The sequence below is a fragment of the Piliocolobus tephrosceles genome, chromosome 5, assembly GCF_002776525.5.
Source record: "Piliocolobus tephrosceles isolate RC106 chromosome 5, ASM277652v3, whole genome shotgun sequence".
NCBI lineage: Eukaryota > Metazoa > Chordata > Mammalia > Primates > Cercopithecidae > Piliocolobus > Piliocolobus tephrosceles.
Window position 1 is genome coordinate 21,005,475 of NC_045438.1, and position 24,499 is coordinate 21,029,973.

The 24,499-nt window shown below is 42.4% G+C and overlaps 1 protein-coding gene across 8 annotated transcripts in view; it reads left to right on the forward strand.

Moving 5' to 3' along the window:
* FAM120B (family with sequence similarity 120B) overlaps positions 1–24,499 on the forward strand; it is an 86,088-nt gene that overhangs the window by 12,340 nt on the left and 49,249 nt on the right. For all 8 annotated transcript variants that reach the window (XR_003309591.1, XR_003309592.1, XR_003309590.1 and 5 more), the window contains exons 3-6: positions 8–353; positions 4,801–4,981; positions 13,930–14,031; positions 20,832–21,004. Coding sequence is in view for 4 of the 8 variants with exons in the window: in XM_026454998.1 (XP_026310783.1) it covers positions 8–353; positions 4,801–4,981; positions 13,930–14,031; positions 20,832–21,004 (802 nt within the window). In the remaining 4 variants the exon portion in view is untranslated. The remainder of the gene's footprint in view (positions 1–7; positions 354–4,800; positions 4,982–13,929; positions 14,032–20,831; positions 21,005–24,499) is intronic.

Genomic DNA, 24,499 nt, shown 5'->3' on the forward strand with positions numbered 1-24,499 from the left:
TTCCCATGTGTTCAGACCCTGAACCCAGGCAAGAAGTTCCCATGTGTCCAGGCCCTCAATCCAGGCAAGAAGTTTTAATATGGACAGACCCTGAATCTAGGCAAGAAATTTTGTGTACAGGCCATGAATCCAAACAGGAAGTTCCCATATGTACAGATCCTATATCCAAGCAAGAAGACTCCATGTGTACACACCCTGGAATCAATCAAAAATTACCTGTAGCAACAGATTTTGAATTTAAGCTAGATGCTCTCATGTGTACAAACCCTGAAATTAAACAAGAAGACCCCACGAATGTGGGGCCTGAAATAAAGCAACAAGTAACCATGGTTTCAGACACTGAAATCTTAAAGGTATGTGGATCTGCCCAGCCAATATGCCATGACTGAAAATATATCCACTGACGGATTTGTTAGTGAAGATCCATTACTGCCTCGGTGTTTGGCCACTGTGAGAGGATGCACAACAGGCGTCTATAAGGCTTGTTAGGAAGTGTGACATTATATGTGTGAAAACTCATAACCAGTGTTGGACACTATCACATGAATATTACAGAAAAGTGCTGTAAGAATACGAGAGAGAAAGAGAACTTTGTGGGTTACAGTACAGGGAGAAGGCTGGGTGCGGTGGCTCACACCTGTAATCCCAGCACTTTGGGAGGCCAAAGCAGGTGGATCACCTGAGGTCAGGAGTTCAAGACCAGCCTGACCCACATGGTGAAACCCCATCTCTACTACAAATACAAAAATCAGCTGGGCATGGTGGCACACACATGTGATCCCAGCTACTCGGGAAGCTGAGACAGGAGACTTGCTTGAACCTGGGAGGCGGAGGTTGCATTGAGCTGAGATCACGCCATTTGCATTTCAGCCTGGGCAATGAGAGCAAAACTCTCTCACAAAAATAAATAAAGTACAGGGAAAAATTCCCCAAAGAGGTAGAACTGGAGCCAGACCTTAATGGGGCAGCCAAAATATGCATTGAATAAGCAAATACTTGGGAGTTGTGGAAGTACTAAAGGTGTAGGTTTCGAATCTCCATCACTTGGGGGCACAGGGAGAAAGGCTAGGCTGGAGCGTGGGGTTTGGAGGAAAAAATGGGAAAAGGTAGACAAAGCCAAACTGGGAAGGTTATTAAATGCCACATGAAGAATTTGGCCTTAATTCTGAAAGTATTATAGCACCTTTGAAGATTTTTGAAGGGGGGCCACTACGTATGAGGTTCTGTGGTAGGTGCATTAGGTAACTTTTCTCATTAGATCTTCTCAACAGCCCTGTGAGATAGACTTATCCTTGTTTTACAGAAGAGGTCTGTGTCCACATGAATGTCTCAAAGGTACCTCAGCAAGTTCTAAACCAAACTTAACTATCTTAACCACACACCCTTCCTCGTTCCCGGTGCTGTGAATGCCACCATCTTTCATCTAGTTACAACTACATAGATGTGTAAGGAAGCTCCTGCCCCAAGTCTGATGCAGAACTCAGGCCTGGACAGCAGCTGAGCAGCTGTGTGGTGAGACCTGGAGGGCAGCGATGTGAACCTGCCAGCCAACCAGCATTCGATTTTTGTAAGCAGGTATATTGATGTGATCAGATTTTTGGTTTTAGAAACATTACAGTGCAGTGAGTGGAGTTAAAGTGGCCATTGCAGAAACTCAGGTAAAATATGAAAGAGCTAGAATTAGGAAAATGGCAGTGGAAAGAGGAAGAAACAAATTCAAGAAATGTTTCAGAAGTGAAACTAATAAATAAGTCTTGCTGTGGAGGTGAAGTTCCTCCTGGAGCACCAGGGATGGTAGATGCTGTTAATCTAAGGAAGGAAGAGGAAAGGTTTGACAGGGAGAAGATTAAGTGGGTTATATTTTAGTTGAGTAGGTGGTACCTCTAACACATGTTCTGGTCGTGCAATATGGGCCTAAAGTTCTATCACTGGCAAGAGACAGGCATCTGGGAGTTATCCTATTTTATGTGTAAAGTAAAAGATGATGTGGGATGGAGACTAAGGGACACTCCACTGAGAGATCAGGAGTGAGCAGAGGAGGAAGGAGAATAAGGAGGGGATAATCCTCACAAAAGTCCAAGGGGGCAGGTTTCGCGAATGAGAAAAGAAACAGGAGTATCACAGGCTACAGAGGTAAAGAAGTGGAATAGGACTAGACATAGGCACTTGGGTCAGTCATGAGGAGGTCCTGGTGGCCTCAGAGAGTTACTGCAGCACAGGGTTGGGAGTGGAGGCAAAGCCAGCAGGGGGTTTGGCAGTGGAAGAGCCTTTGTTGGGGAAGGCGGAGTCAAGGAGAGTCCTCACAGGAAGGGAGTGCCTGGGCAAAGTAGTGGGTGGAGTTGTTCACATGGATTTAACTTAATTGTATCTTTGAAAACAGTTTTGAAGTTTCTTACATTGCCCTTACACTTTCTCTATAAAAATTTTTTGCAGTGTCATCTTCCAACCCTAATAGGCAACTAAAATTCCAACATGTATTTTAACTATACACAGTCACCCTGGAAAAATGCTCAGGTAGGAAGGCTGTGGGCACTTTGGCCAAAGGCTGCTTTGGCCTCCCAAAGTGCTGGGATTACAGGTGTGAGCCACCGCACCCAGCCTTCTCCCTGTACTTTAACCCACAAAGTTCTCTTTCTCTCTCGTATTCTTACAGCACTTTTCTGTAATATTCATGTGATAGTGTCCAACACTGGTTATGAGTTTTCACACATATAATGTCACACTTCCTAACAACAGTTACATTGGGTACACACATAACCACAGCCATATCTGTGTCTTCTCTATGTCAGCATTTTGGAAGATCAGTTGAGGGTTTGTTTGTTTCTTTGAGACAGGGTCTCACTGTCACCCAGGTTGCAGTGCAGTGGCAGGATATCCTCCGCCTCCCAGGTTCAAGCAATTCTCCCACCTCAGCCTCCTGAGTAGCTGGGACTACAGGCACACTCCACTACGCCCAGCTAATTTTTGTATCTTTTAGTAGAGATGGGTTTCGCCATGTTGCCCAGGCTGGCCTTGAACTCCTGACCTCAAGTGATCTACCTGCCTCGACCTCCCAAAGTGCTGGGATTATAGGCATGAGCCACCATGCCTGGCCGGCTAGTCTTATAATCCTATAGAACATGCATTGGCAGTGAGCTGCAAGCCACACCTCAGGACAAGTGTTTTTCTTATATTGACTCATTTAATCCACACAATAGTCCTGGGAGCCAGGCACTTTTTTATTAAACCCATTTTCTTTTTTTTTTTTTTTTTTTTTTGAGACGGAGTCTTGCTCTGTCGCCCGAGCTGGAGTGCAGTGGCCAGATCTCAGCTCACTGCAAGCTCCGCCTCCCGGGTTTACGCCATTCTCCTGCCTCAGCCTCCGGAGTAGCTGGGACTACAGGCGCCCGCCACCTCGCCCGGCTAGTTTTTTGTATTTTTAGTAGAGACGGGGTTTCACCGTGTTAGCCAGGATGGTCTCGATCTCCTGACCTCGTGATCCGCCCGTCTCGGCCTCCCAAAGTGCTGGGATTACAGGCTTGAGCCACCGCGCCCGGCCAATTATTAAACCCATTTTCTTTAGGAAGAAGGTAAGGAACAGAGATTAAGCCTAAGAATAATGAATCAACATAACTAGGACTGTTTAAGTACGTATAAATGAGACATTCAGAGTTTCTGGTATCCAGGTTATCCTAGTATCACATTTTAATTCCTTTAGTAGTAGACTGGATTTAAATTTTGAATAGTAATCTAGATGAACTTATTCTCACAGTAATAAGAATATTCTTCACTGGAAGGTGAAACCTATATATTTAGGCTATGATAGACCTTCTGATTTTAACTACTTATTTAATGTGGAAGTGGAATTAATTTAAATCTTGTATCTCATTACCTACCATGAGCCAGCACTGTCTTGACATTACAGAGGAGAAGCACCTGTGCCTGGCGCGTGGTTTTTTTCACTCAGGAAGCAATTTCTGAACAAATGAGTGAATGAATACAGTACGGCTTCTAATGCTAAGCAGCTTACAGCTTAATAAGGGAGGCAAACCAGACAGCTGTGTTACAGGGAAACTAGGATACGAGCTCCATAAGGCAAGCTGGGAGGCTGGTCCTGTCTAAGGGAGGAGGAGAGGGTGACATCGGCGAACCTTAAAGGGAAAGAGGATTGTAAAGTGGGAGGCTGGGAAAGATTGGAAGAGAAAGTTTCTGGGTAGGGTAAGTTCTTATCGGGCACAAGTGAAGGTAGAAGAAGATTGAGTACTCTTGAGGAACAATGAAGATGTTCTGTTGAGACTGGGTTATGGCCATTTCTATGAGGGTGAAATGGTGTGCAAGGCTAGAAAAAGGAGATTGAGGCTTTATAGTGGGACCTCGAATGTTATGCGAAGGATTTGTGGTAGTCTTTCAAATGTTTTGAATAGGGTAGCAAAGTTTTCAAAGACACTGTGGCAATGGTGTGAAGGATGGGTTGGAAAGGAGAGAAACTGGGCTAGGGGATTAAGACCCTTTCATAGCAATACTGGTGAGAAGTAGTGAGCACCCGGTTACTGGGAGGGTATCCAGGAGACAGAACAGTGAAATACTGTGGAAGATAAGACGTAGACGTTTGGAGAGAGGCGGAGGAGGGGAATAGAAAGTTTGAAATTGGTAGTCCCAAGGAAAGAGAACAGGGCAACTTGATATCATAAATTTCAGTGTCAATTACATTTCTGAGGGCCTTAAAAAACTGCCATATGACGAAAGGCATTGACTTTTTCTATTTGAAGGTTACTGTCTTGTTTTTAAGGAGAAATCCAGTTGTATTTAAATTTCAAACAGATTGCTAGAACACATCACGTCCAAGCAGAAAGCTACCTGGTATACAACATCATGAGCAGTGGAGAGATTGAATGCAGCAACACCCTGGAAGATGAGCTTGACCAGGCCTTACCCAGCCAGGCCTTCATTTACCGTCCCATCCGACAGCGGGTCTACTCACTCTTACTGGAGGACTGTCAAGGTGAGAATTGGTTGGCCCCTCTTAGGAAAGGTTCTATTTGGAGTTGAATTCTGAGAAACTGGCCACATGAAATAGAGTGCATTCTTTCAGGACGTGGAGACAATTAAATAGGTTTTATTTCCCTGTCAAATCTGTAATTGAGAATACCACTGACATCTGTAAAAAATTAAGTAGAAGTGCCATTTGACATCTGTATCTAATTAGCAGGCAGTTGATCAGTATGTGTTAAAAGAATGCATGATTTCTATAAAATGTCATATTTTTATGCCTTAAAAGGATTTATGCTTTTTTAAAAATGTGAAAACTCTTTCCTGCTGTAGGGGAGAGTAGGATATACTTATTATTAGAAGAAAACAGTGTCTACTTAGTCTTCCCTCAAAATGTGATTTTTATAAAATAATTTTACAGAATCTAGTATGTCATGTTTTTAAATACAAACAATTTTCCTTTGGTGTTTTTGTAATTAAATTTGTGTTTTTTCTCATCTATATTTCCATTATGTGCTCAGCAACAAGAGTAGAGAGTGGACCATCAATGACCCAAACAGTGAAAATGAGGAATTTTAACCCCAAGGAGAAAGTTAGTGAAGGTCCCATAACTCACCATTGGAATAGTTTTGGGGAGAATCAGGAGTGTGAAAGAACAATTCATCTTAGAAACCAGAGATGCTGAATGCATTTAGTGACCTTCTATTTCAGTAAGGCCTTGTTTTTTTAGACAGAGACCTTTGACAGGTACTTTACGGTCTGATTTGAGAGTGCGTTGGTAAGAAACATGGTCTACACACTATTACCAGGATGAGAGAGAGAAGGAGTAGAATACCGGTGAAAGTGGTCCATTTGCCTAAACGTCATTATTTCCAAATGTGTCAATATTAACTTTACTCTGTTGTTCCAGAAAGTGAACACTTACATGATCTAAAAGTGCTGATAGAATCATTAGGTGGAAAAGTCATCATTATTATTTTTGGATGATGGGGCTCAGGGGTAGTGGGGTTATTTAATCCAGTTTTCGTTAGATTCCTGTAGCGCCACCCAGAGTGCACTGCTTTCTCCCATACATACTGTGAGAGTTTACCCCTATGGCCTAAGAAAGCAGACAGAAGAAAGATGTTTAAGCTGATTTAAAAACGGAAATAAAGAACCTGTGTAATAAACTCTGGAGCCAAATGTTACTTAAATCATTTTTTTAAATTATTATACTTTAAGTTCTAGGGTACATGTGCACAACGTGCAGGTTTGTTACATATGTGTACATGTGCCATGTTGGTGTGCTGCACCCATCAACTCGTCAGCACCCTTCAACTCGTCATTTACATTAGGTATAACTCCCAGTGCCATCCCTCCCTCCTCCCCCCTCCCCACAATAGGCCCCGGTATGTGATGTTCCCCTTCCCGTGTCCAAGTGATCTCAATGTTCAGTTCCCACTATGAGTGAGAACATGCGGTGTTTGGTTTTCTGTTCTTGCGATAGTTTGCTGAGAATGATGGTTTCCAGCTGCATCCATGTCCCTACAAAGGACATGAACTCATCCTTTTTTATGGCTGCATAGCATTCCATGGTGTATATGTGCCACATTTTCTTAATCCAGTCTGTCACTGATAGACAGTTGGGTTGATTCCAAGTCTTTGCTATTGTGAATAGTGCCGCAATAAACATTCGTGTGCATGTGTCTTTATAGCAGCATGATTTATAATCCTTTGGGTATATACCCAATAATGGGATGGCTGGGTCATATGGTATTTCTAGTTCTAGATCCTTGAGGAATCGCCATACTGTTTTCCACAATGGTTGAACTAGTTTACAGTCCCACCAACAGTGTAAAAGTGTTCCTATTTCTCCACATCCTCTCCAGCACCTGTTGTTTCCTGACTTTTTAATGATTGCCATTCTAACTGGTGTGAGATGGTATCTCATTGTGGTTTTGATTTGCATTTCTCTGATGGCCAGTGATGATGAGCATTTTTTTATGTGTCTGTTGGCTGTATGAATGTCTTCTTTTGAGAAATACCTGTTCATATCCTTTGCCCACTTTTTGATGGGGTTGTTTGTTTTTTTTCTTGTAAATTTGTTTGAGTTCTTTGTAGGTTCTGGATATTAGCCCTTTGTGAGATAAGTAGATTGCAAAATTTTTCTCCCATTCTGTAGGTTGCCTGTTCACTCTGGTGGTAGTTTCTTTTGCTGTGCAGAAGCTCTTTAGTTTAATTAGATCCCATTTGTCAATTTTGGCTTTTGTTGTCGTTGCTTTTGGTGTTTTAGACATGAAGTCCTTGCCCATGCCTATATCCTGAATGGTATTACCTAGGTTTTCTTCTAGGGTTTTTATGGTATTAGGTCTAACATTTAAGTCTCTAATCCATTTTGAATTAATTTTCATATAAGGAGTAAGGAAAGGATCCAGTTTCAGCTTTCTGCTTATAGCTAGCCAATTTTCCCAGCACCATTTATTAAATAGGGAATCCTTTCCCCATTTCTTGTTTTTGTCAGGTTTATCAAAGATCAGATGGCTATAGATGTGTGGTATTATTTCTGAGGACTCTGTTCTGTTCCATTGGTCTATATCTCTGTTTTGGTACCAGTACCATGCTGTTTTGGTTACTGTAGCTTTGTAGTATAGTTTGAAGTCAGGTAGCATGATGCCTCCAGCTTTGTTCTTTTGACTTAGGATTGTCTTGGCAATGCGGGCTCTTTTTTGGTTCCATATGAACTTTAAAGCAGTTTTTTCCAATTCTGTGAAGAAAGTCATTGGTAGCTTGATGGGGATGGCATTGAATCTATAAATTACTTTGGGCAGTATGGCCATTTTCACAATATTGATTCTTCCTATCCATGAGCATGGTATGTTCTTCCATTTGTTTGTGTCCTCTTTGATTTCACTGAGCAGTGGTTTGTAGTTCTCCTTGAAGAGGTCCTTTACATCCCTTGTAAGTTGGATTCCTAGGTATTTTATTCTCTTTGAAGCTATGTGAATGGGAGTTCATTCATGATTTGGCTCTCTGTTTGTCTGTTACTGGTGTATAAGATTGCTTGTGATTTTTGCACATATTTAAATCATTTTTTAAAATTTGTTTTTCTTAGGCGCTCTCCGCCCACATTCTTTCTTAACATGGATGTTTGCACATTGACTCTAATGATGGAAAAAAGAGATCTTCCTCATGAAAACGTTTTTACGTTAAATCATAATATTGGAATTATTTTCAGATTCTTTCATTAAATTAAACTATGTAAACTTCACTAACCTAAATTTCATACTTTGTTAATGTAATGTATTTATGACCAAGTGGATAACTTGGTCATAAATACATTACATTAACAAAGTATGAAACAGGAAAAAACATTCACATTGAACTTGTCTTCATGGTTGATATTTAGTTCTTTCTCCCTCAACTTTTTGGCTTTCTACATGAAGTTTACATTATTAATATGTGAAAATAAAATGCTGCTTTTGCTGATTTATATATGATGATAATGAAGTGTATTCTTTGTTATGTGTTTGACTTAGTTTATGATCCCATTTGTATTTGAAAATGTGTATTTTACAGTTGTTGAGTAGAGTGTTCTGTAGAAGTCAGTAGTGCTAATAAGGTTATTCAAGTCTTTTACTGAGTTTCAGTCGACTTGTTCTTAGTTCCTGGGAGAAAACGGTTAAAAACTCCAGCTCTTACTGTGGATTTGTCTGTTTATTCCTTCTGTTCTGTCAGTTTTTGCTGTAGGTATTTTGAAACTGTTGTTAGGTGCATATATATTGAAGACTGTTATGTTTCTTAATGAATCGACCCTTTTAACAGGAGCGTTCACTTTTAAAAACATGATAATACTCCTTGTCCTAAAGTTGTCTTTGTTTTATTATAATATAGTCACTCCAGTATTCTTACTGTTAATGTTTGCATGATGTGGTGCTTTTTTCTATCCTTTTACTTTTAAACTATTTCTTAACATCTAAAGTGCATCTGTTTTAAAGACGGCACGTCCAGTGTCACAGTCTCTTTCTTTTAATTGGAATGTTCACACTGAATGTAACTTCTGGCGTAATTAGGGCTCACTCTTCCATTTTACTCTTTGTTCTTTTTCCCCCCACCTTATTTTCTCATTTTCTTACTTCTTTTGGATTAGTTTAATAATTTTTAGTATTGTGTTTTGTGCACTCATTTGAATTACTAGATTTACCATTTAAAAAAAAAAGTGGTTGGCTGAGCACGGTAGCTCATGCCTGTAATCTTAGCACTTTGGGAGGCTGAGGTGGGCAGATCACCTGAGGTCAGGAGTTTGAGACCAGCTGGCCAACATGGTGAAATCCTGTCTCTACTAAAAGCATAAAAATTAGCTGGGCGTGATGGCAGGTGCCTGTAATCCCAGCTACTTGGGAGGCTAAGGTAGGAGAATTGCTTGAGCCCACGAGGCAGAGGTTGCAGTGAGCCAAGGTCACACACGCCATTGTACTGCAGCCTGGGGACGAGAGCGAGACTTAGTCTCAAAAAAAAAAAAAAAAAAAAAAAACAAAGTGGTTGATCTGGGGGTCTGTTAGATTGGTGCAAAAGTAATTGCGGTTTTTGCAATTACTTTTATTATCTTTAACATCACTGTTTACTATTAAATAATATACCATGTTACTTGCAATATAAAAACCTTATAACTGTATTTTCATTTTCCCCAACATTTTTGCTATTGTTGTATTATGTCTTGTACATATATATATGTATTTTAAATTGAAATAATTACAGATTCACAGGAAGTTGCAAGAATAGTACATAGATTCCCATGTACCCTTCACTCAGATTCCTCCAAAGATGACATCTTCTGTAACTGTGGTGTAATATCAAAGCCAGAAATTTAACATCAGGTACAGTGCTAACCAAACTGCAGACCTTATTCACTTGTGCCATTTTTTACATGCCTGCAGTTATATGTGTGGGTGTGTAGGTCTGTGCAAAGATCCTGCAACCACCACCACAGCCAAGATACGGAACTGGTTTGTTAGCACTCCCTCCATGTGCCCCTATGTCCTGGCAATCTTTCTTCCCCCAATTCCTGTCCTCTGGCAACTGTTAGTCTGTTTTTCATCTCTATGTTCTTGTTCATTTGAGAATGTTATATAAATAGCAGCATACAGTATGTAACCAATATGTAACGTTTGGAGATTATGCGCATGTTTTAAACCCTATAATACATGATTTTAACACTTTTAAATTGGGGTTGGCACACTTTTTCTGTGAAGGGTCAGATAATAATAAATATTGTAGGTTTTGAGGGCTCCCTCCACAGTCCCTGTCACAACTACCCAATCCTGCTATTGTAGTGCAAGAACAGCCAGAGACAACATATGCAGGAATGAGTGTGGCTGTGTGCCAGGAAGCCTTTATTCAATGTTCCCATGTGACAGAACTTGAATTTTATTTTATTGATTTATTTATTTTTTAGAGACAGAGTCTCACTCTGTTGCCCAGGCTGGAGTGCAGTGGCACCATCACAGCTCACTGCAGCCTTCAGCTCCAAGGCTGAAGGGGTCCTCCTGCCTCAGCGTCTTGAGTAACTGAGATGACAGTCATGTGCCACCACACCCAGCTAATTAAAAAAAAATTTTTTTTTTGAAGAGATAGGATCTTGCTGTGTTACCTAGGCTGGTCTCAAACTCCTGACCTCAAGCGCTCCTCCCACCTCAACATCCCAAAGTGTTGGGATTACAGATTCAAGTTACCGCACCAGGCCAAAACTTGAATTTTAGAGAGTATAATTCTCAGGAGTCACAAAATATTCTTTTTTTTTTTTTTGAGACAGAATCTCGCTCTGTCGCTCGGGCTGGAGCGCAGTGGCCGGATCTCAGCTCACTGCAAGCTCTTGCCTCCTGGGTTTACGCCATTCTCTTGCCTCAGCCTCCCGAGTAGCTGGGACTACAGGCGCCCGCCACCTCGCCTGGCTAGTTTTTTTTGTATTTTTTAGTAGAGATGGGGTTTCACCGTGTTAGCCAGGATGGTCTCGATCTCCTGACCTCATGATCCGCCTGTCTCGGCCTCCCAAAGTGCTGGGATTACAGGCTTGAGCCACCGCGCCCGGCCAAAATATTCTTAAAAACATTTTTTTCCAACCATTAAAAAAATATGAAAAACATTATTAGTTTTCAGACTGTATAAAAGCAGGCAGATTTGGCCCATGAGCTGGTAGTTTGCCAATATCCACTTTAAATTATAGGCTTTATACATGCTGCACACACAGGCTGCTCTCGTGAGTCCATGAGTGAGTGGGAAGTGAGTGGGAAGCCAGGACATGACCATACACTGCTGTAGGCTTTATACACAGTGCACACACCAGCTGCTCTGGTGAGGCTGGTGAGCGAGTGGGGAGTGAATGGGAAGCGAGGACATGATCGTACACTGCTGTAGGCTTTATACACACTGCACACGCGGGCTGCTCTGATGAGTCCGCTGGGTGAGCAAATGGAGAGGGAATGGGAAGGCCAGGACACGACCGTACACTGCTGTAGGCTTTATACACACTACACACTTAGGGCTATCATACATTCATATGATAAAAATTCAAAAATATTTCTTTCCTCAACAATAAATTAACCTTACTCTAACTTTTTTACTTTATAAACTTAAATTTGTTAACTTTTTGACTCTTTTGTAATTAACACCTAACTTAAAATACAAATACATTACACAACTGGACAAAAAATTCTTTATGTCATTGTATAAGCCTTTTTCTATTGGAAAATTTTTTAACTCTACCTCCTGAATTCATACTTCAGAAATTTTTAATTTTTTTAAACTTCTTTGTTAAAAACTCAGACACAAGCACACAAATTTAGTCTAGGACTCCACGGGGTCAGGATCATCAAGGCGTCACCAGGAATGTGTATGCAGTCCGTCACTAACTGGATCATCGTTATGCCCTGCGGGACTGTAGTTCATCTTTGTCTGGGGGGTACAGTTTTGCTGCATATAGAATTTTAGGTAGTTCTGTGTTTTCTCCTGGCTTGTGTACTTTCTTGTGAGACAACAAGGCTCACAAGGAACATTTATCATTGTTCCCCATGTGTATCATGGCTTTTTTTCCTCTGGCTGTCTTTACAATTCCTCTCCTGTTTGCTGGATTTTAGTAAGGTTCACTCCGCTCCCTTCGTGGGATTCTTGAGCTTCCTAAATCTATGGGTTGATATTTCCTATCAAATTTGGAAGACATGAGCATTTTTAAAATGAGATTTTGTCTTTCTCAGTCTCTCTTGCCTCTTCCTCTGGGCCATTTATTGACTTCCTCCCACAGGGTCCACATAGTTTTGCTTACTTTCACGTCTAGCGTTTTTTGATTGGATGCTAGAACATTTTGGATACTAAGAAGAGTGTTGAGTTTTGTTCTGTCAGGCAGTTACTCTGCCTGCTCCTTCCGAGACTTTGCCTTTAAACTTTATTAGGCTGTGTCCATTGTGGCTTTCACTTTACAGCTAGCACAGGCCTACTTCTAAGACAGGGCCTCCCAGGCCATCACCAGAGTGCCTGAGGTGTAGGACGAGGTCTCTTCATGTTTGCTGATGGTGGAAACTCCGCTGTCTTCAAGCCCCACGCAAGCTCCATTGGTTGGTCAGCCCCCGGACCTTGCCTGGCTTCTCTGAGTCTTACCCTAAACCCGATAGCTCTCTCTTCAGCCAGAGGCTAAAGAGCACTTGCTGTCTGCACGCTGCCCTGCTCTCTGGTGCTCGGCCCTGCAGATCGTGGCCTCAATAGTCTCGATCTCCAGTCTCTGTGTCTTCATTTGAGGAACTACGTCCCTCACTAGGATACAATCTGGACAGTGCCTATGGGCAGAAAATTGGCATGATAGACAGTTGTTTCCCTTCTGTCTGGGATAACAATCTGGCCCTGCCCATCGTCCGTCACATGAATGCAGTCACTAGAACCATTTCTTCAGTTCTGGTGTTGACGGTAGGAAGGCAGGTCGGTGGCTCTGCCCATTCGCAAGTGCCCACCACCATGGTCCCCTGCTCAGTAACTCTCCTTCCTCACAGCCACTGCCACAGTCCTGTGGCATCACAGGTGCTGATAATGCCGAGTGCAAAGTCCAGTGCTGGAGTGATTCATGTTCCTTTTTTGCTGACTTTTTTTTTTCTTAGAAGGTTTTGAGATGTTCTCTTTATCCTGTGTTTAGCAAATCTCTGTTGTCTCAGTTCTCTCCTAGAACTGCTGGGAAATGCAGGTGGGGCTTCCTGGATTGATACTCTCTTTCTTCATCTTCGATTCCTGTTTTTGTCTTCTTCTTCTACTTTAAGGGAACATCTCTCCACTTCATTTCTCAGCTCTTTTGTAGAAAAGTGCCCCCTCTTCTTCTCTTCATCAAGGCCTGCTTCCCCCAGCCCTGGATACAGCCCACTGCCTCTCTCTGCCCCGCATCGAAGCCCTCTGCCCAGCTGGACCAGCTGTCTGACTGATGATCCCATTTGTGCTGGAATGTCTGGCATCTAGGGACACCACCTCTTCTTCCCTTCCCCCTTAAGCGCCTGCTCTCTGCTGACCTCCTCCCTTCAGAGTTCCTCAGCTACACCCACTGTCTTCTTTACCTGCTCTTGCTTCAAAGAACTATATGCATGTTGACTGTCAAATTCCAGTAGTTTTCTTTAAGTGTTTTCTGGAACAGTGTGAGGGGGGTAGGGAGGAAGGACATTGTAGGAGTCATTAACATGGTAAACTCTCTCTCCCATATTATTGTTTACTTACGCAGATTATCTTGAGGATTTTGTCAGTTCCACAGAGTATGGTTCTTGATGGAATGAACAGGTTACCTTCAGATTGGAGGATAAGAAATTGTTGGATAACTAAGGTTACTCAGTCACCTTGGATTTGAGAGCTCACCTATTTATGGACTTTGAATTGGGCACCTGGGCAGAGCTGGGTCTGTGACACCGTGAGCCTGGCGACGCATGCTCTCGCACATCTACTGACCCAACTCTTTTTCTTCAGGTGTTGCCAGCACCTGCCCGGCTGTCAAGGAGTGGTTTGTATATCCTGGGAACCCACTGAGGCACCCGGACCTCGTCAGGCCACTGCAGATGACTGTTCCAGGTACAGACAGCCTTTCTTTAAATGAACCACAGATCTTCCCATTCTATGATAAAAGTCTAAGAATGGATCAGTTATGGAAAGCATCTTTTACCAGAACTGCACAAGTACTAGTTTTTATTTAAACTCTTGGCTCATGATTATTGTATCCATCTAATAAAGTCCTAAAATAATGGAAGGAAGATGCTGTGGCAGGTTTACTCTGGACCATCTGCGGCGGTGCTCTGCCTCTTTATCTATCCACCCTGGTCTAGGTCCACAGCAGTGGAGAGAGAAAAGAAACAGAAGGATGGCCATGGTCAAGGCATGTTGCTGCCGCAGCCCCAGTGCCTGACATCTAGTTGTTGCTTGGTAGACGTCCATGGAGTTTAGCGGGATAGATTCTTGATATTCTGCTGGAATCAACAATCTTATCTTTTCCCCACCACTGAAAGTATATTTTGATGAGTTCTGGAACCAGAAAGAGAAGATAAAGGAGGGTTATTTTAACTGGAAAAAAGGGTATATTTTCATGAGTAGTATCTTAAAACTTAATGAGAGGTAAGGAAAAACAAAGTTCACCTACAGATTAGCTGAAGTATATCCAAAGAACAGCCTTTCTTTCTGTGAGTTCGTAGTATCTGAAACTGGTCAGGAATGTACAAGTGATGGGGTAGGGTTCTACATACAAACAGTTAAGGAAGAGGAGGCTAAGCTTCAGAGTTTACTTTTAGTGGCTCACATCACTGTTTCATGGAACAAATATTTTCGTACAGTTTTGCTATTCCATTTTCATATACATTGAATTCTCTGGTGTTGCTATTATTTTCCATCACATGAGCCTATAATTTACAAAGTATGGATCTGAGCAGTATAAATGGTTTTTAAATAAATGGAATTGTATTGAGAGAGAAGTTGAGAAAAGCTATTGTAGGGAGTGTTCCTTATTCTGTTAATCAATCGTAGACTAAAACCTTAAAAGTACTTATCACTGAAACATACTTAAAATGCACTGACATTTGTTTTTACGTTAAGCAGCATTTTTTAAAAGGATAGCCAAAATAATTTTCCAAAAATGTTTTATTATGTATGTAAGTTTCATCGTATAGTATCTTTCCAAATATTATATGGAAAATGACTATTACATATCTCTTCATTGTTTGAATTAAAGAGAACATTTGACTATTCGTCATTGTGTCAAGAGTTAATTTTAAAGGCCACTCTATATAACGTTTTAATAAATTCCAGAAATTATGTATTAGAGGGAGACTACTTCAGAGCTTGTGAAAATATCCTCTGTTGCACTCCGGGAGTGGGAAGCGTGTGTGTAGCCCGTGGAGCACACGTTGGGTTCTCTTCTGGAAGGAACTCCAGAAGCCTGTGCCCTACACGGAGGGCCATGTCACAGACACACTCATTTCCACAGCTGTTACTCTGGACATAGGATTTGAACTTTTACACGGAGGGCCACGTCTCAAACACACTGGTTTCCACAACTATTACTGAATTTTTATTCCAGGTTATTTCAATGGATGACTCCTTATTTACACTTGCATTAGCGATAATTAAAAAGAGAATATTTTAAATTTAAAATGCTTTTCAGTATCTATGAGGAATATTGCCAAATGATTTTAAACGAAAATGGAAAACAGAGCATCCAATTTCCTGTCACAAGTATTCACATGAATACAACATACGATTAAAAACAGTGAGATCAGCTGGGTGGGGTGGGTGCTCACACCTGTAATCCCAGCACTTTGGGAGGCCATGGCAGGTGGGTCACCTGGCCAATATGGTGAAACCCTGTCTCTACTAAAAATACAAAAATTAGCCAGGTGTGGTGGCAGGCACCTGTAATCTCAGCTACTCAAGAGGCTGAGGCAGGAGAATTGCTGGAACCCTGGAGGCGGAGGTTGCAGTGAGCTGAGATCACGCCATTGCACTCCGGCCCGGGCGACAACAGCAAGACTCCATCTCAAAAAAGAAAGTGAGATCCTGCCGATGGGGCCTCCCCTCCCACCTGTCAGGAAAACCTGCAAAAGGTTCTTGTCACACCATTAGAGCCGGTTTTTCCCAGATGACACCCATACCTGATTTTCCTTATTCTTCTAAGACAGTTTTAATTAGGGTAATCTCATGAGTGCTGCATTTTCAGTGAGTTTTTCAATATAGTGGCCCATGTTCTTTTTCTTTTTTAAAAGCTTTTTCCTCTGAAGGCACATGTGATTTAATGTTTGCTTTCCTGAATTGTAGAAATAAAAGGAAATCACAAGTATTTTTCAACAAAGTGGAAGTGCAGAAAAAAAGATAGAAATTAGTTAAAAATTAGGAAGGGGAAATAATCAAAATTAACCAGCCAGGGAGCAGAAAAAGAAATCTCATTCCTGGGTGCTGTGGTTTGAATGTTTGTAACCATAACCCCCCCGCCCCCCCGCCAAATTCCTGTGTTGAAAACTTAATCACTAATGTGATGGTACTTGGAGGTGGGCCTTTGGGAGGGAAAGAGGTGATTAGATGCGATTCCTGCCCTTATAAAAGAGGCCCCTTGTTCCATGTGAAGGTGCCATGTGCCATCTGTGAACCAGGAAGCAGGGCCTCACCAGAAACCAACTATGCTGGCACCTTGATCTTGGACTTCCAGCCTCCAGAAATTTTCTGCTGTTACAAGCTACCTCATTTATGGTGTTTTGCCGTAGCATCTCAGATGGACCAGGACACTGGTTTGTTTTATTCAGGGAGCTTATTTACATGTGTGTATTTCTGTGGGCCTCATCTTTTTTTTTTTTTTTTTGAGACAGAGTCTCGCTCTGTTGTCCAGACTGGAGTGCAGTGGGACAATCTCAGCTCACTGCAACCTCCGTATCCTGAGTAGCTGGGACTACAGGGCACATGCCACCACACCCAGCTAATTTTTGTATTTTTAGTAGATACTGGGTTTCGCCTTGTTGGCCAGGCTGGTCTCAAACTCCTGGCCTCAAGTGATCCATCCGCTTCTGCCTCCCAAAATGTTGGGATTACAGGTGTGAGCCACTGCCCAGCGTATGAGCCCCATCTTTATATGTGTGCGTGTGGGAGCATGTCTACAGGATATGTATACTACACTTCCTTTCCATGTGTGCATGTGGGAGCATGTCTACAGGACATATATACTACACTTCCTTTCCGTGTGTGCGTGTGGGAGCATGTCTATAGGATATATATACTACATTTCATTTCCTTTACAATATATCATGGAAGATGATGTTTCTGATAACACAGTTTAGCTTCCCATTTCCCAAACCCAGCTCGTGAAGGTCCTTGATCTGTGCATGTGTGTCTACCCTTTCCCAGCACACTGCTCTCATTCCTCTTACTCACTTTCCTGACGTTCTCTATTCTTTGGGTGGGAGTCTTGGCCCACACCAAAGGCAAGCGTTTGAAATTGCCTTTTCAGTCTCCAGAATTGTAGATTTGTCAATTCTTCATTTCAAAGTGCTGATGGCTTTTTTTCTCTTGTAAGTGTCATTGTTTAAGTTACTTTAAGCATATCCTTATTTTAGAAACCTAGGAAAACTAATGCACACATCTAATTGGTAATTTGTCTATCTTGAAGGACCTTTTTAAAGTGGTGTTCAACAATCAGAAAGCGGCCGGGCGCGGTGGCTCAAGCCTGTAATCCCAGCACTTTGGGAGGCAGAGACGGGCAGATCACGAGGTCAGGAGATCGAGACCATCTTGGCTAACATGGTGAAACCCCGTCTCTACTAAAAAATATAAAAAACTAGCTGGGCGAGGTGGTGGGCGCCTGTAGTCCCAGCTACTCCAGAGGCTGAGGCAGGAGAATGGCGTAAACCCGGAAGATGGAGCTTGCAGTGAGCTGAGATCCGGCCACTGCACTCCAGCCTGGGCGACAGAGCGAGACTCCGTAAAAAAAAAAAAAAAATCGGAAAGCTTAGTATTTTTTGGCTATATACATTTGATTTACCAGAATTGCAGAATATCTTAGAAGGCTATCTTATAAAATGAAATGAGGGTAAGTCATGCATTTCATGAAAAAAAGACCACGTATTTGATTCAGTCTGTCATTTGCTATCAGACAGTTGCAGTGGCTTTCTTGTTCACCTCCTCTTACATACATTGTTGAAGGTTTTCATCTGACCCTTGTTGCATACAGGTCAGTCAAGAAAGTCTCAACAAGTCTTGGAGGCTTCTGTGAGTGGTAAAAGGAAGCTGGGGTGTGTGTGTGTGTGTGTGCACATGCACTTAAGGAAGCTGGTGTGTGTGTGTGTGTGTGTGCACATGCACTTAAGGAAGCTGGTGTGTGTGTGTGTGTGCGCGCGCACATGCACTTAAGGAAGCTGGGGGGGTGTGTGTGTGTGCACATGCACTTAAGGAAGCTGGTGTGTGTGTGTGTTTGTGTGTGTGTGTGTGCACATGCACTTAAGGAAGCTGGGGGGGATGTGTGTGTGCACATGCACTTAAGGAAGCTGGGGTGTGGGTGTGCCTGTGCCTGGCCTTGGTGGGGCTCTGCTTATGTGGCTGCCAGTGTCTGAAACCACCCCTACCATCGCAGATCAACATAAATTGGTTAAAATCTCAAAAGCGGTTTTTCACCAACTTGTGAAAAATAGTGTGAAGCTTTGTCAAATGTGTTAACAAATTCACATTAGAGTCACAAGGGTTAAATTTTGCATTTACTACTTTTTATAGCCACTTTCACTGTTGAATGCATCAGTTGGGAGCGGTGTAATGTCATTTTTGCAAGCTTGAAATTAGAATACTTATCCATATAAGTATAGAGTTTGATGGATTGAGATGTAAATGTATTCTGTTTATATATGAATGAATTTTTTTGCTTATTATAAATGGGCTTTTGAAGTTGCTCATCTAAAGATTCACTTTGCATTTGCGTAGTCAGGGTTTTTTGAGTTTTTTTGTTTTTTTTTAAATTTGAGTTCTGGGATACATGTGCAGAATTTACAGGATTGTTACAGAGGTATACATGTGCCATGGAGGTTTGCTGCACCTATCAGCCCACCATCTAGGTTTTAAGCCCCACCTGCATTAGGTATTTGTCTTAATGCTCTCCCTCCCCTTGCCCCCGACCCCCCGACAGGCCCCGGTGTGTGGTGTTCCCTCCCTGTGTCTGTGTGCTCTCATTGTTCGACTTCCACGTACGAGTAAGGACATGCGGTATTTGGTTTTCTGTTCTTGTGTTAGTTTGCTGAGAATGATGGTTTCCAGCTTCATCCGTGTCCCTGCAAAGGATATGAACTCATTCTTTTTTATGGCTGCATAGTATTCTGTGGTGTATATGTGCCACATTTTGTTTATCCAGTCTATCATTGATGGGCATTTGGTTTGGTTCCAAGTCTCTGTTATTGTGAATAGTGCTGCAGTAAAAATATACGTGCATGTGTCTTTATGGTAGAAAGATTTATACCTTTGGGTATATACCTAGTAATGGGACTGCTGGGTCAAATGGTATTTCTGTGTCTATACTCTTGAGGAGTTGCTACACTGTCTTCCACAGTCCTGAGGCTGCATACGTTGCCTGAGTTGATTATTCTCTTGAAAGTATGTTTCTAAGAAGTAATTACTGACACTTGTGATTGTCTTGGACTCATCTCTGAAGTACTACTGCCATAGGGTTGTTTTGTGTTTGCTAATTGTCTTTAGCATTTTCTTTCTCTTTAGAGAAAAGAAGCTTATCAGGTGGAGGGAATACTTCAGCCATTTTGGAATTGCAAGTGAGTTTTGTTGAGTTGTTTCACTTCTGATGGCGGGAGATATACCACTGAGAGTAGTCACTGCCATCGTGGGAAACATAAGAAAAGAAAGAGAAGAATTTCCTTTTTTAGGTCATTTGACTCTGAAGCCATTTGGTTAGTAGGTTCTGTTTCCTTAGTAAACAAAAGGGACATTTAGATCCCGGCAAGCTTTGAGCTTTTGGCATATATTTTATTGTCAAGTGGCCCTCATAGAAAATCACAGCTGTGGATAGCAAGGGAGGCCATCTCGCCAGTCACAGATGAACAAGTCTGACCTTATGAACGACACCTTTCTGTTTGTCAGTGTGGAGGCAGAGCTGCACCTGCATCTGCAACTCTGCATAAGTCGTCATCATTTGTCGTGGCTTAAGTAAATGAGTAAGGGCTTTTTTCTTTTGATTTTAATAATTTAAGCATATATATAAAATATAGAAGTGAAACACTAAAAATTACGTTTTAGGAATTTCTGTTTGTTTAGTAGTTTTAAGAAAGTGCTTTCCAAAGCCTGGGGATCACAGATTACCTGCAAGTCTTCTGGGTTGTGAAAATTCAGACTTCCAGGCACCCACACCTGTCGAATCAAATCAGAGTTTCTGCATATAGATCCCAGGAAAATGCATTTTTAAAAATAATCTCTACAGTTGATTCTTTTCCACACGAAGGGTTGAAAACTGTTAATTTAGGAGAGTAAGAGAACAAACTAAAGGGGTAGATGGATGGCGTTTCATCCTAGTGCCCCACAGAGCTGTGATACTGCAGGGCAGCAGTGCCTTGTTGTATCCTTGAGACAGTGCATTTGAAAGATACTCTGAAAGCATTCTCAATGGTTGGAAGTGCAGTATCCCTCACAATTTAGTCATTACAAAAAGAAGGAATGTTTTCATTGACACGTACGTATGCCAGCCATTTAGGTTTGGGCTTTTAAAAAAACAGGAATCTGATCATGTTTACTTTCTAGTTCGTTTTATCCAGGAAGGGACGAGATTTGTTTCCTTTTACTGTATTTCTACAAGGAGCATATTATAACTCTGTGCTGCAAAGAACAATAGTTAATGGACTTTTTTTCTTAACTAGGGGGAACGCCTAGTTTGAAAATATTATGGCTGAACCAAGAGCCAGAAATACAGGTTCGGCGCTTGGACACACTCCTCGCCTGTTTCAACCTTTCCTCCTCAAGAGAAGAACTGCAGGCTGTCGAAAGCCCGTTTCAAGCTTTGTGCTGCCTCTTGATCTACCTCTTTGTCCAGGTAATGTCCAGCTGCCCGTTCTAGTCACTGTAGCCTGTGCTTACTTTATGAGGGAGAGTGTGTGGGATATTGCCGTGGCTGGTGTCCCGGATCGTCTTTTTCCAATGTCTGTTCCAATGGAACATTATTAGTCCTTTGAGGTGCTCTAAAATTAAAAAGAAGATTGTATGGCAAAATACATACGAGAAACTCTGTCACTACCTCAGCTTTAGAGATTGCATTAGAGACTTAGGAAATCTTGCAGGTGATGGAAGCTGCTTTGGCTTTGACTAAACTTTCTCTAACTTTGTGGACCATAGTGTACCTCCTCTGTCCTCGTGGCATTGTTTGGGTGGTGGTTCTTGTTTCTGGGTTTTAGTGTAAAGGTGAGAAAGGACCAGCTAGAGACCTAGCTTCTCGTAGCTCTTTGCGTCTGGGCAGATTACTTCCGCTTTTTCCTATGTCAGTTTCATTCCATCATCCAGCAAATGTTTACTGATTGTATACCTTCATTTTCTAATCTGAAAATGAGATAATCATAGTAGCTGCTTCCTAGGGCTGTTGGGGTGATATCAGCTGGTGGTGTCATGACCTTCATCATTTATGTCCTCCCATCCAGCTGCGCTAGGCATTGTAGTGCTAGAACCTTCGTTTTAGGCTCACTCAACAAGATGGACTGTTTCTTTTGCATTAGCTTTATACCTAGTTTATATGTGAAAATCATAAAGGTCAGTTAAAAGATTCGCCTTTTTAATAGTTTTCTACTATTAGAATTCTACTATTCTACATGCACAATATTGCTTGGACACCTTTAGTAAGAGAAAGGCTGAGAACGCTCCCATCTCCCAGCCCCTCTTTCTCTGCATCGCTCCTCCCCACCTCCCTCCCTGGCTCTGTGATTTAAGATGATTTTTTTTTTTTTTTTTTTTTTTTGAGGCAGAGTCTCACTCTGTCGACCGGGATGGAGTACTGTGGCCGGATCTCAGCTCACTGCAAGCTCCGCCTCCCAGGTTCACGCCATTCTCCTGCCTCAGCCTCCCGAGTAGCTGGGACTACAGGCGCCCGCCACCTCGCCCGGCTAGTTTTTGTATTTTTTAGTAGAGACGGGGTTTCACCGTGTTAGCCAGGATGGTCTCGATCTCCTGACCTCGTGATCCGCCCGTCTCGGCCTCCCAAAGTGCTGGGATTACAGGCTTGAGCCACCGCGCCCGGCCGATTTAAGATGATTTTTGTCCCACTATTGACAAAGTGTCTACTTCTTCAGGCCGTTGAGACGTCTCATAAGTTTTCTTCACTCCTTCAAGCCATCGTCTCGGCTTCTCTGACCTCCCTATATGGTGGGTCTCCATTGGCATAGCCATTCGGTGTTCACTTACCTGGATTAGAAAATTATATAATTCTTTTTTCAAACCCGAATTTACTTTACGAATTACTGATTGTCTTTAAGAAATGTACTCTTATTGTAGAATTACATCTCAAGGGAATCTTGGACTGATTTTTTCTTTCTAAATGTCCTCTTGGTTCTGCCCATTCTATAGCTTGCTCTGCATTTTGCATTTTGTAAGACATGATATGGCTGAGAAGTGCTTAGAGGTTTTGTTGCTGCATTATTGGTTTCACATGCACATGCCATGTAAACCTTAGTTTTTGCATTACCATTTTGAGTAGATTACTTCTTTATTTGCTCAAGACATAGCAGATTATAAATTAATATAGGATGGCAGGAACTATTTAAAATGTAAATGTAAAAAGAGAGGAGATGAATCCAAGATGGCTGATTAGATAAGCCACGGTCCATGGCTCTCACCGAGAGGAACAAAAAGGGGCAAGTGAATTCAACACCTTCAACTGAAATGCTCAGATTTTCACTTTGGGACTGACTAGGCAAACAACACAACCCACAGGGAACAAAGTAAACCGGGGTGGAGGACAGGGCCCCACCTGGGAACAGTGTGGAGCCAGAGGAACCCCCACCCCCAGCCAGGGGAAGCCATGAAGGATTGTGCGACCCTGCCTGGGAAACCATGCTTCTCCCATGGATCTTTGCAACCCGCGTGTCAGATCCCTTCATGAGCCCATGCCACCAGGGCCTTGGGTCCAATACACAGAGCTATTTGGAGTCTCAGCAGAGCAGCCGCTCAGGCATACACAGAGACCCCAGAGTTTTACATACTCCAGCTCTGGGATCCCTGGCAAGACAAGAAATCTGTCCGTACATATCCCTAGGAAAGGGGCTGAATCCAGGGAGCCAAATGGCATCATTCTGCTGGCTCCGCTTCCATGGCACCTCACAATTTAAGACCCACTGGCTTGGAATCCTAGCCAGCCAATGGCAGTGAATTGGAGTCTGCCTTAGATGGGTCCAAGTTCCCAGGAAGAGGGGAGGCCTCAGTTCAGTCAACTCACCTGCTCCAGGCTGCCAGCTTTGGAGAATACAGGCAGTCCAGACGAGGAAGGGACCCCCACCTCCAGTGCAGCACATCAACTCTACCAAAAAGCAGCCAGATCCCTGATCCTGTTCTCCTGACTGGGTGAGTCCTCCCAATAGGGGTCTCCAGCCACCTCCTACAGGTGGATGTGGGCCAGCAACAGGCCAGTAACTGCTAGGATGGAGCTTCCAGAGGAAGGAGCTGGCTGCCATCTTTGCTGTTTCACAGTGTTCACTGGTTATACCTCCAGGTATGGGAGAAACTGAGGCAACTGGCATCTGGAGTGGACCTCCAGCAAACCGCAACAGCCCTACGGTAGAATGGCCTGTTAAAAGAAAAACAGAAAACAACAACATCCCACAAAAACCTCATTCAAAGGTTAGGGATAGGGTTAGAGACCTCAAAGACAAAGGTAGATAAGCCTATAAAGATGAGAAAGAATCAATGCAAAGACGCTGAAAACTGAAAAAGCCAGCGTGCCTTTTCTCCTCCACGTGACTGCAAACACCTCTCGAGCAAGGACACAGAACTGGGCTGAGGCTACAATGCCTGAATTGACAGAAGTAGGCTTCAGAAGGTGGCTAATAATGAACTTTGCCAAGCTAAAGGAGCATGTTGTAATCCAATGCAAAGAAGCTAAGAAATGTGATAAAACTACAGGAGCTGATAGCCATAATAGCCGGTTTAGAGAGGAACATAACCAACTTGATGGAGCTGAAAAACACAACACAAGAACTTCACAGTGCAGCCACAAGTATCAGTAGCAGAATAGACCTAGTGGAGGAAAGAATCTCAGAGTTTGAAGACTGTCTTCCTGAATTAAGATAGGCAGACAAGAATAGAGACAAAAGAATTAAAAGGAATAAACAAAACCTCCAAAAAATACGAGATTATGAAGAGACCAAACTTACAACTGACTGGGTACCTGAAAGAGATGGGGAGAATGGAACCAAGTTGGAAAACATACTTTAGGATATCATTCAGGTGAACTTCCTCAACCTAGCAAGATAGGCCAACTTTCAGATTCAGAAAATACAAAGAGCCCCAGTAAGATACTGTATGAGAAGATCAACCCCAAGACACCTAA